Source organism: Sorex araneus, chromosome 1 (assembly GCF_027595985.1).
Source record: "Sorex araneus isolate mSorAra2 chromosome 1, mSorAra2.pri, whole genome shotgun sequence".
NCBI classification, from domain to species: domain Eukaryota; kingdom Metazoa; phylum Chordata; class Mammalia; order Eulipotyphla; family Soricidae; genus Sorex; species Sorex araneus.
Genome location: NC_073302.1, coordinates 319,311,724 through 319,330,376, shown reverse-complemented (window position 1 = coordinate 319,330,376; position 18,653 = coordinate 319,311,724). Strand labels below are relative to the sequence as shown.

The 18,653-nt window shown below is 35.8% G+C and overlaps 1 protein-coding gene across 34 annotated transcripts in view; it reads left to right on the top strand.

The window, feature by feature from the left end:
• Window positions 1-18,653, top strand: part of SORBS2 (sorbin and SH3 domain containing 2) — a 345,528-nt gene that overhangs the window by 249,231 nt on the left and 77,644 nt on the right. For 14 of the 34 annotated variants that reach the window (XM_055123778.1, XM_055123797.1, XM_055123807.1 and 11 more), the window contains 5 exons: window positions 8,420-8,469; window positions 13,466-13,558; window positions 16,597-16,623; window positions 17,100-17,224; window positions 17,976-18,605. In XM_055123778.1, the coding sequence (XP_054979753.1) occupies window positions 8,460-8,469; window positions 13,466-13,558; window positions 16,597-16,623; window positions 17,100-17,224; window positions 17,976-18,605 (885 nt within the window). In that variant the 5' untranslated portion in view covers window positions 8,420-8,459. The remainder of the gene's footprint in view (window positions 1-8,419; window positions 8,470-13,465; window positions 13,559-16,596; window positions 16,624-17,099; window positions 17,225-17,975; window positions 18,606-18,653) is intronic. The other 20 variants (XM_004610346.2, XM_055123801.1, XM_004610341.2 and 17 more) reach the window with 9 other exon arrangements.

The window sequence follows — 18,653 nt, the reverse complement described above, 5'->3', positions numbered from 1 at the left end:
ATTACACCTTCCCAGCACTGTATTTCAGATGTTGCCATCCCAAACCCCAATCCCCAATCCCTGCTCAAAAGCAGAACCAAAATAATATATTTTGTATTGTTTGTTATGAGAAATCACTGAAAAAGTATCCCTAAAGGAAACTGTGTGGAGGTTGTTGTATTTCACCCAGGGGCCATTAAGTCCTTCTATAGGAGATCACTAACATGTTTTTTTAAAGGTTGAACCTTGTAAACTCTCTCTCTCTCCCTCTCGCTCTCTCTCTTTCTCTCTCAAGATATATATATATATATATGACTTGAGCAATAGCACAATGAGTAGGGCATTTGCCTTGCATGAAGCTTACCGGGTTCGATTTCTCCATCCCTCTCAGAGAGCCCAGCAAGCTACCAAGAGTATCCCGCCCAAACAGCAGAGCCTGGCAAGTTACCAAGTTACCCGTGGTATATTTGATATAACAAGTCTCACAATGGGGACATTACTGGTACTCGCTCGAGCAAATAGATGAACAATAGATGAACAAATAGTGCTACAGTCTCACAGAAGTTACTGTGCTCACTCGAGCAAATCGATAAACAACGGGATGACAGTGACAGTGATATATATATATATGTATATATATATACAGATATATATATATATGTATGTATGTTTCCCTCTAAGATTGGCTGTCTCCTACTTTAAACTCTATCAAATGTGGTGTGGTAATATTGGAGTATGGGTAGCGTGTGTGGTTTGAAGTATCGGCACCACGAATGCGACAGCACAGTTCAGGAATAGATTCACTGGTGGGTGAGGCTCGGTCGGAGCAGCTATGGGTATGGCAGCAGCTGGGTTCTAGAGGTTTTCAGCTGCAGGGGCAGGGAGGGATCTCACCCGCCCCAACCCAGGGAGTTTGGGTTATTTTAAATCTGAAATAATAGTTATTTTAATCATGAAGAAATTGTTTCTTTTTTTTTTTTTTTTTGCTTTTTGGGTCACACCTGGCGATGCACAGGGGTTACTCCTGGCTCTGCACTCAGGAATTACCCCTGGCCGTGCTCAGGGGACCATATGGGATGCTGGAATTTGAACCCGGGTCGGCCTCGTGCAAGGCAAACGCCCTACCCGCTGTGCTATCTCTCCAGCCCCAAGAAATTGTTTCTTTAAAAAAAACACAGTTTTCCCTGGCAAAGCACCATAATTAAGCAAATGAACACTACAACAAGTATGCAACCATCAGTAAGCACTGCAACCAAAAACATGGGAGCACTAAAACTAAATTTTGTGACCCTGGTGAACACCACCGATTAAGTGTATGAGGATTGAGATCAAATGTGTCTAACAACTCATTGGACAACAAGAAATGGAAGGGAAAATAGAAAAAGGCAGCTGAACACCTTTGCTAACTAATGGACAAAGTCTGCTCCTATGTTCTCAGAATAGTGACAATAGACAATGAAAGTTTTACTGGAAACTTCAGGATAGCTCTGTCTCCTTTAGCCACCTGCATTTAAAAATTAAAATATAACTTGAGAAAGCTGAGAAAAATACAAAGTCTTTTTCTCAAAAACTTTATGCTTTGTAAATATTTGAAAGAAGGGAATTTTTTTCACATAGTAAACTTAGTGGTGATAACTGTCATGAGGATTTTATCAGTTTGGACTTAGTCACACAATGTTTCCCATGACACTGTATTGACATCCCTTTTGCTCCAACCATCTCTTTGAGCTATAAACTGTCAAAGGTAATGAATTTTTTGTTAATTAATTATCCCAACCTTTAAGTTTTGCTTTCCCTTAGGTTCGGTAACATTTAGTATATCTGAGTTTTGAGGCAAGGATACGATGCAACTACTTCTTTATGTCTTCGGGTGGGGCTAGGGGAGGGAGGGGGAGAGAGAAGGAGGAAGGAAGGAAGGAAGGAAGGAAGGAAGGAAGGAAGGAAGGAAGGAAGGGAGGGAGGGAGGGAGGGAGGGAGGGAGGGAGGGAGGGAGGGAGGGAGGGAGGGAGGGAGGGAGGGAGGGAGGAGGGCTGGCTCTTTAATTTTGATTAACCATCATATTCAAACCAAAGCAATAAAATAATTTTTCATGTATTTTTCAGGAAAAGCCTAGATTATATTCTCAAATAAAGGTCTGCCTCAAACTCTTTCCAATATTGGTGAATGGAAATAATGTCAGTTTGCTGAATTGAGGAAATTTTGTTTCAGTGGGGAAATGGATAAAGTTTGTTACTGATGAGTAAGATGCTAGTGAAAGTGGATATGTAGCACTTAAGTGGCTGAAAATTAGCATGATTCCAGTTCTGTATGATCCTTCAATCTATTAATCCAACACTATTCTGTTCACCTATATTCTGTTCACCTATATTCACCAATACTCCTATATTCAAATACTCTATTCAATTACTATATTCATATGCTCATTGGCAATGTACCTGACTGATTTATTTTCACTGGAAATATATTTGGCTTTTAATTTTCAAACAGATGCCAATGGAATTTTTCTAGTACTGCATTGTGAAGTTAAACGAATGACTTTATCTTTTTTAAAAAGATGCATTTGTAAGTTCTTAGCTGTATCCTCAAGTTTTGTAATATTTTTATATTAAAGGATAAATCTGAAACACCAGAGCAATAGTAAAAATCAGATGATTATTTAATGTTAAAATAAATATATATTTTTTAAGTTTTGGTTTTGAGGCCACAACTGATGCAATGTTCAGTGGTTACTCCTGATTGTGCATTCAGGAATTACTCCTGGTGGGGCTTGGAGGACTCTATGGAATGCCAAGGATCAAACCCAAGTCAGCTGTATGCAAAGCAAGCACCCTAGAAATACTTATTATTTATAATTAAAAGATCGAGGCACAGACTTTGAGATCCTGAAATAGCATCATAAAATAATTATCTACCAGGTGATCAAATTCTAACTAGTCTTTAAGGTGTTTTGAAAAAGTCTGTGTTGTATAGTCTCAAAACGAAAATTGCTGGTTTCCTTGAAAGACATGTATGACCCTTCTTTGGCAATTTTTTCAAGAACTGGAAAATTTGGTATCATTAAAAATCCCAGACTATATCAGATGACTAAAGACTATTATAAGACTTTGTATAGTATTGAAAATAATCAATGGCCTTATTCTAATTTTACTCCCCTAACGTGGTAATAATTTCCCCTTATTTCTAGAAATGTAGCTGAATGAACTCTGAGCCCATTTATAAATGCCCTTCCCACTGAGCTATATGTTCTGCCACAACAACTTTATATTTTAAGGATGCCTAGGGATTCTCCGTGAACTACACTAGTCTCTGCTCTCCATGTGCCTAGGGCATGTTGATGTACTTATTTACCATCCTTGATGTCTGCCAACTTCAACAATGGCTCACCTGTTGGGCTCTGGAGGGGTGAGGGTGAGTATTTAGGAGTGACTCCTAAATAATCAGAACTTCTTCAGGCACCATTAGTTCAGGGATGTTAGAAAAGATTTAAAGTTCATGAAGACTTGAGCACAGATCAGCGTGTTCTCAATAGTTGCTATATTGATTTATGCGACTCATGCAGACGTTGAGGAATTTCTAAGTTGGTATGATAGGTAGGCTCTCAATTCAGAGAAACCATTCAGAAAAAAGAGTTGAAGCAGATTCTTACATTTCTAAACTCAGGGACTTAAGAACAATTCAAATTAGTCGGGGTATGTCTTGTGAAAACTCAAAGAAGAATTTTGGCATATTAAGAAAGAGAAATCAAGATAAATGTCAACAGCTCAGTTAAGACAACCCATTGGGCTATAACTGAGTGTGAAATGATGAATGTTACTGATGAATAATTTTAATGCTACCATAAGTTGGAGATAGAGAACAAGGAAATAAAGATACGCATTAACTCTTCAGGGTAGTTATCCAGAAAGAGTGAGCATATGATTATATATCACTTCAAAGTAAACTTAGGCTAAATTTTGTGCATAAACTTTGTACACATCACTTAAGAGTTTTTATGTTTAGGGCCTAGAGAGATAGTACATTGGGTAAGGCATTTTCCTTGCATACTGCCAATTGGATTCAATCTCCAGCATCCCATGTGGTCCCTTGAGCATTGCCAGGAGTGATTCCTGAGTACAGAGCCCAGGAATAAACCCTGAACTTGGGTGTGGCACCAGGTGTGGTACAAAAACAAATTTTTTTTTGTTTGAAGAAGATCTTTGAAAATATCTAAGTTTGTTCAGTGTTGACCTACCACTTAGACTCTCTTATTCAGAGTAACATAAGGACTAGGAATGAGAATTTTTCAAAAAAAACCCAAAAATTTTTCAAAATATTGGATTAAAGTTATTCCATGGGAAAAATTTTTGCAATTATTCACGTTAATAGAATTAAATATGATAGTTTTAGAGATAGCTTGGTGTGTAAATTTGTCCACAAAAGTCGACTTGGGGCCAGAGAAATAGTACAGCAGGTAGTGTGCTCATTTGGCATGCTGCCAGCCTAGTAATACAGTGCACAAAGTCTCCAGGTGTAACTTCTGAGGGCAGAGACAGGAATAAACTCTGAGCACTGCTGGGGTTTATTAACCAACCAACCAACAAAAAATTTGCAATCTCTCACTCCAAATTCTTGAGGAAAATGAGGAAAGACTTTTGCCTCCACTCCTTGCAGAATGGGATGCTTGATAATCCAAACAATTCAAGCAGAATCACAAGATTACAGGCACAAAATCTTATGCATAGTCAAGCATCTACTTTGTATTCTCACTCAAAGGTAAAAATTACCCAATGTATTATGATGTGCACATTGGGAATAATAGCTTTTCTGATGCATTTAAAATAAAATGATGTCTGAATAATCTTCAGAAATTCAAGTAGAAATTCAAGTAGAATTTAAAATCTTGAGACCAGAAGGATAGTATATTGGATAGTGTACTTGCCTTGCACGAGGTGTACCCAAGTTCGATCCTCAGCATCCCACGTGGTCCCTCCTCTGAACCCTGCCAGGATTAGCCAGGATTAGCCCCCGAGCAGAGAGCCAAGAGTAAGCCTGAGTAACACTGGGTTTGGCTTCCAAACAAATAATAATAATAATAATAATAATAATAATACAGTTTTTAAACTAAAAAGACTAGTAACATCAAATCATGTTATTGGTCATGCATGAAGAACCAGCACAATCTATTGTCATATGCATATAAAGAACAAGGCTGATCTCCTAAAAAAAATATCCACTGCCAGACACAAAGTAAAGTAAATTTCAAGTTGACTTTTCTATAAACCTTTAACAATGCCTTTGAACTTTTAATACAGCTCCATCTCACCTGTGGAAGATCATTTTTGACACACTCACCCACAGAGTTTTTGCTCTGTGTAGATTATCTGCTGCACTTCAAAGTGCTCTGCATTTTATGGTTAGCTTTGGCCCTGGTTCAATTCCAATGTGAGAGCAGACAAAATTCTGTCTCTTCTAACAGCATGCAAACACTCTAGGAATTTGATGCTTTCTAGAATAATCTGTGCTTATTATGTAAGTATAGTCAGCTGCTTTTTCAGAACAGAACAAAAGAGATTAGATTCTCTTTAGTTTAAATTGTCTAAAGAGTCTTCTCATTCATGGATTTGTTAATAGCTTTAGCACAAAAAAAATGGAAATAGAATCACGCATTTTTATTAGACACCCAAGAAGCCTTCCGGTTTCAGGTTCTTCTGGGGAACTCATTCGCACTGGCTCTTCTTTTAAGGACTTGGAAAATGTCTTGCTGATTAGGAAGTTAGTCATTTCACATTTTGACATCTAAAACAATGTGAAGTTTGAAAACCTTGAAAATTACGCTTATAGGTAACAGGATACATCACTTTAAGGATGAAAAGCTCAAGGATCTGTGGCGCCTTCCTTTGTTCTGTTCATCCTATTTACCTTTTTTTAGTGTTGGATATTTTGAAATACCTGCATTTTCATTCAAACTGAAAATGTTGATAATTAGCCCTCCAACCCACAATAAAAGCATTTTGATTTTATAGGAGCAGTTTTTGTATTCTGAGAGTTCCTCTTCCTTCTGTTTCATGTTCCTTTATCAGTTAGTATTGTTTCAGCCCCAATACTATCTTTGTCTCTCTGTTTTATACCTGAAAAGGTTTTAAACATGGTACTGAAAAGGAGGGATAAAGTAGCATTTGGGAAATGACCCTCGAGCCTCATTTCTGGGTACAGTTGATTCCTTCTGGCTTCTGGTTTTAGAAGTTGCTTCAGCCTTGGTCACAGGCATCCCTTGAGAATTTCCTTTTCCATTTACTTTGTCCATTTAAGGTTAATGTATTACAAGGTTTGCGACTGAGAGATTAAAATAAGTCCATCTGATGGGGCGTTCTCAAGGTTCCCGTGCTGACCAGTGCTGCCTGTTTTCCTGCCTTTGTTGGCATCTTTTCAAAACAGGCCACCAAATAGAGTTTCTTAATCATGAACCACATATTTCTGTGTTTTTCAAAAAAAGAAACAACCTTGCTTTTTACTTCTATGTACTGAAACCTAAGTGGCCAAATACGTCATAATAAAGTTCCTTCTATCACTTTTTAAAGTCCAGTTGACCTGACTGGTGAAATATTTCAGAAAATATCACTGCAATATGCAAACTCATCTAGTATTGGTGTTTGGAACTTGAAACGTTATCTTTATGCTGTTTCTCTTACCCTGTTGTTTAAGAGCAGGTGGACAAGAAAATAACACTAAAAGTAATCAGGTGACACAAACTGTGTAACAAGATATCTGTATTCCTCTCTAGAGATTTTTAATTTATAGCTCTGAAGATAAATTGGAGACCCAGAGAGCTGCCTCCTTGCTTTGCAGACAGGAGCCCTGGGTTTGATCCACTGCACCATATCGGGGTTTTGAGAATCCAACCTGAGTTTGGTCTCACATACAAGGCATGCTCTCTGCCCTCTGTACTATCTCTTCAGCTCTCTCTCTCTCTCTCTCTCTCTCTCTCTATATATATATATATATATATATATATACACATATATGTATATATATACTCAGTCCTTAAATATATACATATATTTAATGACTAGGTGTTCATATATTGATGTGCATAAAAACTTAATGGGTGATGTTGGTAAAGTTCATGTTCATCTAACAGTTGACTGTACTTCAGAGCAAAATCAAAGTGGCTAGCTTGAAGTATGTTTTACCAAGATTTTCTCTTATTAGGTTAACTTCCTATGTACTTTCTTTTTTTTGGTCTTAGTGTTGGATAAATAAAAAGCTCTTTAGATGGGCCATGAGATTATGCTAGGGAAGGAAATAGCATAATAAGCTAACAAAGTCATTTCATGTCATAAAGCAATGCATACAGTTAAAGCATTCTTTCCAAAATAAGCACAATTCCATGAACAATTTCTAATGAAGTTATTTTGTTATATGTCATACACTTCATTGGGAAATACCACTATAACTGAAATACCACTATAACTGAGCAGAAACCATGCTTTTAGAAACCATTTATTTCCTGCATTTACTAAAAATTAGAGGTGAAATTGATTTTTCTTGACTATTCAAGATATATTCTAAATACATTCCTGTTTTAAAAAAGTCAACCCACTGATTAATTAAAAATATAATAGAAAAATTTTTACAAATGTAATAATTGAGTAATCCAAAGAAATGATTTAAAGTACCTTGGTACCTTTTCAGTTGCTAGATGTGGATACATAACCAATGATCCTTCAGGCTTAGAAGACAAAAATTGTCTTTTACCATAAAAGACAAATGTTTATGGTAAAAAATAATACTTTCACCAATGGCAGCTGCTCTCCATTTCAGCCATTAATCATCACCACTGAGCATAACCATGTGCTTTTGCTTACACTCATAAAACTTAAACTAATTGCTTTACTGAAAAGAATTCTAAATTCTGTCCACCTTACTCAACCTTTATTTGTTTTTATTGAGATAGCTTTGGTTCTCAAGACTGTACATGTCTTATGGGATCAATTTTACAGTACCCCCAATGTATGTTATCACACCATGCCCACCACCAAAGTTGTCCACGGGACCTTTACCATCCTTTCAACCACCCAATCCCTTTGGTAACCTCAGTTCTGCCCTCAGAGTTCAAGGGTTTGTCTGGATTTTATGTCTTTAGACCAAACATATGCACAGGATCATCCAGTGTTTTTCTTTCTCCTGATTTATTTTGCTTAACATGACCCCTTTCATCCCACGTTGTCACAAAAGGGAAGATGTCATCTTTTCTTAAAATTGTGTAGTAGTCCATTGTTTATATATGCCACATCTTTATCCACTCACCCATTACTGGGCACTTAAGTCTTGACTTAAATTAGATTATCGATAATGTCATATAAATACTGAGATACAGCAAAAACAAAATAAAAGCCACACTTTCATGATATTTGATTCCACATGCTAGTGAACATATTAATGCATCATTTTTTTTCTACAGGAAAACTGAAGACTTTAATAAAAAACCCTCCAAGGTCAAAATGAATACAGGTATGCTCTCTCTGTTAGTCCTAAACTCTTTGGCTTGCTCTCTAAAAATAATCTTATCCTGAAGTCAGTAGTTTAGTGGTCTGGTGATCCTGAATGTGATTTGTTTTTTATTAAAATACTCTTCTAAATCCATTCGTTGATTTGTTGTCTTTGTGCTCCAGTTGTTATAGACATCAAAGTAGAATTTCCTGTTATAACTCCTCTTAACTCTCTTTCTGTAATCATATCTTGAAACTAACTTCTCTAAACCCTAGGGAAAAGGCATGTCATTTGCATACATGTACTTGAAATCTCTCATTTAGAATAGGCTAAATACAAAAGTATTTTAGCTCTAATAGAAAATACATTTCCACATTCTAAAAATATGTTGACAAAGCCAGTTTGACAAAAAAATAATTTATTTTATACATACAGCACAAAGAGGAGTAAGCGTTATATTTTAGTTGTAAAAATAGTATTTCCAAATGACTTAATATGGATGTTTCTAAATTCTTTTTATACATGAATTAACAGTAAAAGTACTTGTGATTTTGTTATCTGCATAAAAAATATTTCCCATAGTAGAAATATTTCTAATTTATATTTTTACCTTTTTGCCTCTGGAATTTTATTAGAGGTTTTTTGTTTTGTTGGTTGTGGGTTTGTTTGTTGTTTTGATGGTGTGGGGGAGGCACACTTGGTGATTCTCAGAACACCATGTGGTACTAGAGGATGAACCCAGGCTCCCTGCATACAAAGCTGGTACTCCAGCCCCTTTGGAGCTTCCCACCTACCTCCTGGGCCTCTAAAGTATATTTTTGATGGGGAGCATACCAGGCTATGCTCAGGGCTTACTTTTATCTTTGCACTCAGGGATCACTCCTGACAGGGCTTAGAGACCGTATGTGGTGTAGGAGATCCAACTCTGATCAGCTGCGTGCAAGGCAGGCACCCAACTTGATGAACTATCACTCCAGCTTCAGAAACCCTGGAAATTTTATATTAGTATTAAGTATTTTTGGAAAACAACTTTCTCTAGAACATTTTGTAACTTGTGTTTTTAAAAAACTCTATTTCCTGTCCACAAATGATCACTGTAAAGTTTGACAGTCACCCACAAACAAAGGAGAAAGAATAGCTCAAGATATTTTCTCACATTAGTATGTGTTTATATTTCTCACATCAAAATATATTTCTCACAGCTGACTTGTGCTGACTCTAGATATCAAAAGGCCACCAAAGAGAATTAACACTTACTGTGAAAACCAATACCTAAACCTCCGATCAAGTGGAGCAACATGTCCCACTGTCCAAGACGCTGTGGCTGCAGAAACTTGTTTTGTTTATCTATTGTTTATTTGCTTGTTTGGAAGTCACACCGAGTAGTGCTCAGGGGTTACTCCTGCTTCTGCACTCAGGAACTGTGTCTATTGATGCTCAGAGAACCATATGGGACGCCGAGGATCCAAACTAGGTCTGCCAAGAGCCCTACACTACCTGCTGTACTATCACTTTGGGAAATTTGTCTTACTAACCCAGGAAAACCCTGGGGCTTTCAGTTGGTCCCTAAGGGTGCAGCTGGGACGGGGGAGGGGATTTGTAGCTTAATAGACAAGATAAAGATATTAAAAATATAATCCTTAAGGGATGCTTAGAAATCAAGAGAAGTTATAGGAAATGCTAAGTCGTTTTATTTGAACAATTAAAGATGTTGGACAATTAGACCTGGGAAATGAAAGAATAAATGTTATTATTTCTTCTTCTTTCTCCAAAATGAGATTGGAGAAAGAAGGTGGAATAAAGAGCCTAGGAGAAGGGAAACCGCCAAGTCATTCAGCATCCTGTCGAGTAAGGCAGCTGTGTTTAGGGGTGTTCACAGGCATTATCTCAAAGACTTCAGCTGAAATAATTTCATCGTATCCTCCATTAAGTGAAATGCTGATGTTTTTCATTTGCTATAAACCTACTAGGACAGAAAAATAATCTTTTTCTTCTTCTTTTATTTTTTTTCTTTTTGGGTCACACCTGGCAGTGCACAGAGGTCATTCCTGGCTCTGCACTCAGGAATTACCCCTGGTGGTGCTCAGGGGACCATATGGGATACTGGGAATCGAACCCGGGTTGGCCACATGCAAGGCAAATGCCTTACCCGTTGTGCTATCACTCCAGCCCCAGAAAAATAATCTTTGATCATATTAAATATACCATATATTTGCATGGTGAATTTATTCATCTTCTCATCCTGAGCAGCAATGTAAGCAGAGAAAATTGTAAATTTATTTAGCTTTCTAGGGTCCTGAGCCAAGAATTACCAGCATCACAGCAAGCAGCATCCTCTCATTGTATGGGTGCAGAATGCTCATTTGCATAGTTCTTTTGTTTATGCACTTGAAGTCATGCACTTAGATGTGTGATAGTCAAACAGGCATAACAATCCGTTGGAAGTGACTGGAATCCTTATTTAAAATTTCAAATGAGGGGCAGAGAGATAATAAAGTGGGCACTTGCCTTGCACACGGCACCACACACATATTGTTTCCTGAGTACCATCACTGAGTGACACTTGGGCACCCCTACACAGAGACAGCAGTAAAGTCTGAGCACACTCAGGTGTGGCCTCAAACCAAACAAACCAAAAGAATACAACTATGTCACAAGTGCCTCAGCTTTTCAAATTCAATTCTTTATCAAGCTGTTAATAAAGACAGTGCAGCAACTTGACCTTTGTGAACTTGAAAGCAATTTGACAAAGTAATACACACATAATTTAAAAACTCATTTTATTTTATTCTTTTCTACCACAACTACTAATGGAAGTGTACTTGTTAACCTTTCAGACTTTGGAATTAGAGTATGCTGTTTCATTCTTACTTGTCCAAAACGATTAAATGATTTTCACAGGATACTTGCTTTCTTTTTTTTGTCTTGTTGGGTTACACCCCTCGATGCACAGGAGTTACTTCTGGCTCATGCACTCAGGAATTACTCCTGAGTAATATGGGGTGCTAGGAATGGAACCCAGGTCGGCCTCGTGCAAGGCAATCGCCTTCCCGCTGTGCTATCACTCCAGACCCAGGATACTTGCTTTTTATCACAACTCTCACCCAAACAACTACAAATAAACAGCACAAATCTACACACACACACACACACACACACACACACACAGAGCTTTCCAAAGATCACAGCCTACCATGTTGAAGCTGGAAATTGCCTCAGGGTAGAGGTTTATGCTGTATCTGTAGATACCACTCTGGTTTTTACAGAAATGTAAGGTATGGCCAGCAACACCTTGTTAATTCACTAGGGTGGCCAGGGACATTTCAGCACACGATTTGGGAACCATGGATTACATAGGACCCTGAATATTCTCATTCGGAAAAAAACCCTGCTGGTTTTCAGATGTTAAAATTTTTAAAAAACTAGAAAATACAATCTCTTAAGAGAGTCTTTAGTTTTCACTTTCAACACCCTTGATTCTATAACCTTTTCTAAATCTTTGATAGCTATTGCATGCCACATTTTCAGTAATATTACTGATCCCAGGATATAGAGCACATGTTTGACATGTGTGAGACCCTGGGTTTTATCCCTGGCACCGCATGGTCCTTTGACCACCAAAACTGCCAGATTTTCACCCCCAAAACTGAAAACAGTAGTAACAAAATAACATCACCTCCATTGTATCAGAAATACCCCTGATATGTATAGTTGTATATAGTATGCACTGTTGTGTAAAATCCTACAGTTGCTTCTTTTAGAAGAGAACTTCAGTCCTACATTTCTACCATTTTTGTCTTTCTGTGTTTGGTCATTAATTATGTTTTTTTTAATTTTAATTAAGTTCCTCATTAACATAATGTTGCTTTAAGTCATTTTTCTGTTTTAGTTATTGTCCATGTTAAGAAATTGTTCTCTTTACCTATGCTTAAATAATGACATGAGAGTCTCTCCATGAACTTTCAGCTCAACTGACCCCACTGCTTGTGATTTTATCAACGACAAATTCTAATACTTACAAAGCATTCTTATATTCCCTTGGATCTAATAAAGTGGACATCTTTCTTTGGATATAAAGAAAAAAATATGGAAAGATATTATAATGGCTATGTCATATTGGTGGTTATGCTTTTTCTTTGTATAGCTTAAAGAGTTAAAGTCATTGTGGATCCAAGGAAATAAGCAGAACTATTTACTGCATCTGCCATATGACAAAGGAATGTGGGAGTGGAATTGGGATATTTTCATTTATGGATCATTAACCTTCCAATTTTAGAAGTCATGATACTTTTTATTTCTCATAGCACATTAAAACAGCTGATACATTTTCAAATATTTTCCTTTGTGCTGCTATTTGCCTAATTTTAAATATATAGAGTATATATATTATTTCAAGTATGAAAACAAGGTAATTTTAAAACATAGTTTTTTTTCAATAATTTATATATCAAGACTTCCTTGACTTCACCAAGGGCACTTATCTTCATAACTATTAATAGCTATGAAAAGGTATAGAATTCTGAAAATGTTCTTTGTTAATCCTATATTAAATGTATGTTTGAAGCTATCATCAGGAATCATAACAGCAAGAATAAGTAAATCCTAAGTGATGATATAAAAGTATAAGATACCACAGCCATTATTCCTGAAATGCAGGGTATCTCTAACTCTAAACACTACACAGTAATAAATTTAATATGAATTGAATTGAAATGGCATATACAATATTGAGCTTGATATGTGTTTTCATTAAAAAACATAAACTTATGCACAAAGTGTATATATATTTGATTTAAAAAATTAGCATCTGGTTATGAGACAGAGTTTTTTTTTCTTTCACTTCCTTTTGTTGGTTTTGATTTGGGGTGGGGGTGGACTTTGCAGATGCATTCCATGGCTACTACTTCTAATTTCATCTTCCTCATGAATGTCTTGGCACATTCCACTTAAAATGCATGATATTGCATGTGCTTTCTTCTTTGCTGTGGCCTCTGCTATATCATTTTTTTGCTTCCAGATAGCGGTGGGTGTGCTCGCAAACGTGCTGCCATGTCCGTAACATTAACATCTGTGAAGAGAGTTCAAAGTTCTCCAAACCTTTTGGCTGCAGGTATAATATCACTAACTCACAGACATCACCATTGAATGGCTCTCTGACTTTTCAGGATTGATCTTGTTTGGAATGATTCAAGTGGCTGTAATTCCCTTCCTAATGCCCCTCAGGTTCTTGTTTTTTTTTTCTTGTCTCAAAAACAGCTCCTATCCCTTTGGACTGTTTCAATTCTAAAAATAAAGCTCAAAGGAAACTGATATCTTGGAGAAAACATTTTTAAAATCTAATTAAAAACTCCAGTCCCTTGCCAACAATGTCTTGAGTAATGGCAAGTGTTAATAGCTATTTCAGTTTTTGTATCTCATGAACTAAGTAATATGATACTTAGTTACAATAGTTCATAGGTTCTTTAGTTGTTCTTTACCTAAACACTGTTGGAGCAGGGTGCACAGTGGGTCAGGAAAACGGCTCTGCAGAACACCTGATTTTTATCGATGACTTCTTCACCAAAGGTTGCAAACAGAATGCTGGAATATTTATCTTCAAAGACGCCTTAAGCCTTCCTTTAATTTAATTTGCAAAGACCTTTCTAATCTATATTTTTAACATCTTGGTCTAATTAATATTAACACCCACAAATACCAATATATTCTGGAACGCTGGGCATATGCTATTTCAGGATCCACTGAGGTGTAGACCTTTTGTAATGAACATCTGGTCATAGTTTACCAAACCTTCTGGCACAGCCAGTGTCCTCTGAGAGGCAAGTTCTGGCCTGGAAGACCCAGGTAAGCACAGCATCTGCAGCATCTCGAAGTCCTGAAAGACACCAACATCCTGGTGACTGGTTGGTTTGTGGATGAGATGGTTTGATTGTTCTTGGTTATTTTGGCATTCCTTTTTCAAATTCATATTTGGAGATGCGGAAGCAGAAGACAGGATGGAGCATTAAAGTTTAATTTTTACTGTGCATTAATCATCACTGTCTTTTTTCACACTTAGTAGTTCAATACTCAAGGTGTTGTTGGTTTTAATATCATTCACTCCTAAACTACCCAACTTCGTCAGGGGCAAAGAGCAAACTTCCATGCAGAAAAGCATACTCCTGTCCATCGCCTGTACAAATCTACAAATGAATTTCAGTATTATATATGCAGATGCATTTGATGGTTGCTAATAAAAACCAGCTGATCTCATATGGGTTTTTTTTTAATGCAAACTTTGCTGCAGAGTATGTAGTATCATTTCTTTTTTTGGTTTAACTCTCTTTATCTCTTAGTAGAAAAACACTTTGGTAATCAAGATCAAACTGATAAGTGTCTCTGTGGTGATCAGGCCACTGAGGAAAAAGAACAAGTTCCATTTTATAGTCAGAAAACTTTTCCCTGTATCACAATTTTCCATTCTTTAAAAATAAAAAGAATTTGACTATCATTCTTCTTTCTGTCTGAGAATGTAATCATTTCCCAATATCATAAGAATTTATCAGAATTAATAAGAGGAAATGGATAAAATAGGTGAAATTACATTATCACAGTGTTTAGAAACACAGCTGATTTTCAGTTTGTTTGCTTGAATTTAATCAATAACGTTTAGACTAATTTTTGCAAAACACTTAAACTCTAAAGAAAGGAGTTGTAAGAAATTTAATTATCCTAATTTTTAAGAGATGTATAGTTTATAATTATATGTAATATATTATATACATACATCTATACCTTAAAAAAGAATTTAAAATAAGATCTAAGCAAAGTTTGGGAGGTAATAGATTCCACAAGCATGGCTACATAAAAATCATAATATGAGAATTATAAAGTTGGAAGGAAACTTTAAAGTCATCCAGGCCAATCTTGAATCAGGAATGCCTGGATCAGTAGGACAAATAAGTTTGGACACCTCTGATTTAAGTAAAAATTTCAGTATTTCTACCTCTATCAAATCTAGAATCAAAAATAGAATCTAGTCTATTTTATGTATAATTCTTCAAAGTTATGTTTATTGTATAGCACCTGTTTCACTATTTATAAGTTTTTTTCTGATTTATCTGAGCTAAAATTATTAGGTTAATATTATTTTTCTTCCATTGGTTCAGAAAAAATCAGTATCAATATTTAATATAGAATTTGGCATTTTTTGATTAATTTTGTCAGTCCCAAAGTCATGTGTTTAGATTTCAGGGTTTAGCTATTAGATTTAACTATAGATTTAACTATTCCTTAAGCTTTATATGTGACATAAACTATTAGTTACATTAATTATTGAAATAACAATATGATGGAATTCAGGAAATATGTACAAGGAATCCAAACACTGAACAGAAGGTTTGATTATGGCTATACTAAGGTCCTTTCCTAAGTTAAGATGCTATGATTCCAGATGATGTTGACCAAGTAATGTTAGTTACAGAAGATTCTAAATGTGTAATTCTAACAAAACTGATATCAAATATGTCTCTAATCCAGTTTCCAACTGTATTATCAAGAGCAACTTATCAATACTGAAGTTTATATCCTGCAGGTTATTAGCTTAAAGACAATTCAGTACATTATGACAACTCCCATATTTGAATATTAAATGACTTTTAAATATCAACAAAAGGAAAAGTCAAAGTTTAGAAAGTGAAGTGATCACATAGTATATAATATCTTTATACTTTATGAAGTAAAAAAGCATTTAAATTACAAAATGTTGATCCTAGGTAACACAATACTGAAAGATGAACAATAACAAAAGGAAATAGAAAAAAAATCTGGTGGTTTGATTTAATACTGACAGAAGCAGTCACTTTTGATTCTTTAACTGGATATTTAAAAACTTGGGCAATAACAGAATTAAAATTATATGACTTACATATTATAGAAGAAAAAAGTACTTGACATTTATAGATATTTATGTATGTTAATCATATAGATATTTGATTGATTTCTTAAGTAAAAATGTATTTCCAAAACTCCCATGAGCATATTTCACTTATCCAGAGTTTAAAAACTAAGACAGTATTTGCCAAAAAAATGCTTCTGGTTCTTTGCCAAATGTTTTTTACATGATTCTTCATTTCTTTTACCATACTATTAATTTTAATTTTTTTCTTTCAGGGCGTGATTCACACTCACCAGACTCAGGTATAAAAAAAAGTTATTCTGAAATAACCATTACATTTACTATGAGTCTTTTTAAAAAAAGGTGCATAACTATAATGTTTTATCTCACTGTAAATTGAATTGCATATGGCTGTTGCCTATTAAATTTCTAGAATCAAGACTTCAGTTTTGGAAACAAAATCAATTTTATTTAAAAACATTATAAGTGGGGATGAAGTATTCTGGGGTTAAAGCATACTTATTACATGCAACAAGCCCTGTTAGATTCCTGGCATGGCAGAAAAATGCCCAAGTCTTACCACATTCTCCAGTCCTCACATTGAACCACTCCCCAGTTGGCAGAGGATCTTTGCAGAGGCTTCTCCCAAAGCAGAGCTTGGGAGACCCCAATATAATATATTAATAATAATAATAATAATAATAAAATAGAATAGAATTAAAACATTACAAATGAATGTAGATATTTTTGTATCCGATTTGTTTTCCTTTAATAAAAGCTTGGAGATCTTACAATGATCGAAATCAAGAGACACTGAATGGAGATGCTACATATTCCTCTCTTGCAGCAAAAGGTTTTAGAAGTGTTCGACCAAACCTGCAAGAAAAAAAATCACCAACACAGGTAATCCTCTGCACTCATGTACTGTGATAATTTAAAGCAGAGTCATTAGGTCATTGCTTTAAGAAAGTGCTACTTTTTTTTCTAGTCAGGTGCATATTTTGATGTGTTTTACTTGTAGTGTGTTCTTGCTTTTGTATTTGTATTTCTTGCCAGATTTGTCTTTTCATCTTGTGAGATAAGTTCTAAGTTCAAAACAGATTTTTGGTTTTTTTCTTTTTCTGAATTTGCTTATAAAAGTAAGCAAGTTTCTTATATAAGGTTTAGAGTCTTTTAGAATTCTTGAAAAAAATTTCAACTCATGCTTTGGATTGCAAAGTTGTAAATCAGCAGCAATTATATCCAGTCAATAAATATGTCATACAACTGGTCTTAATATTAACTAAAGAAACTTTGTCTTAGAGATATTACTAAAATTTTGCCATGAGACTAAATGTTTTATTGAATATCCTATATAGATATATCAGATAGATAGATAGATAGATAGATAGATAGATAGATAGATAGATAGATAGATAGACAGGTAAAGGTCTGTAGTATATACAAGGGCAACCATTGATGATAAATTAAAGTGCATTATAAATGGAATAAATGTGATTATCCAATCTAGCTTGCAAAATGTATAGCATACTATCAGGTGTGATAATGGTTCTGCCTTATTTAAGGATAGAACTGTTTCTTTAGTTACTAATGTTGACTTTCTCTGTTTCTCTCTCAATGTGATTTCTTTCTCTGATTGCTTTTGCCAATCCAGGCCCCCTTTCCACCACCCAGAAAAGAGAGCCTAGGTAGCCCATTGAGAACTAACCCCACGAAGATTGATCTTTTAGGTTCACTATTAACCAACACACAAATTCCTTCCTGTCTAGAGGACATTGCTAATAAAACTCTTCAGGAAGCTATGTATTCTAATGAAGATACCAACCAGACAATTGTGTATTCTGAAGAATCTAACACAACTGTATCATATACACAGAAAATCACTAATTCACTACCAGCTACATCCAGTGCAGGTCCCTCACCAAATGCTGACACAAATTCCCCATTGCTCCAAGAGGACTACACGCAAGATTCTCAGACTCGGAAGATTTCTACCTTGAAACTAATCCATAACCAAGAACCGGGAACTAGCAACCCTCTTAATACCTCACTAGTTTCCAAACCAGATGAAGTACCACCATTTCCCAAAAGGCCTTGTTCACCAGCTGCTAATCCAGAGCCAGAGGTACACAAAGCATCCCTTTCCATTCAGATAGCTCCCCTTTCAGGCCAGGATCCCGAAAACAACAAACCTGAGCTTCCTCCAGTGACTACAAAGATACCACTTCAGCAAGAGGAGCAAAACCCTGCAGTTGCTGTGGCCCCATCCTCAGACCGTTCTGTGGTACATTCTCTTTGCAGTTGCTTCTCGAAAGTGGACTTTAGACACCCT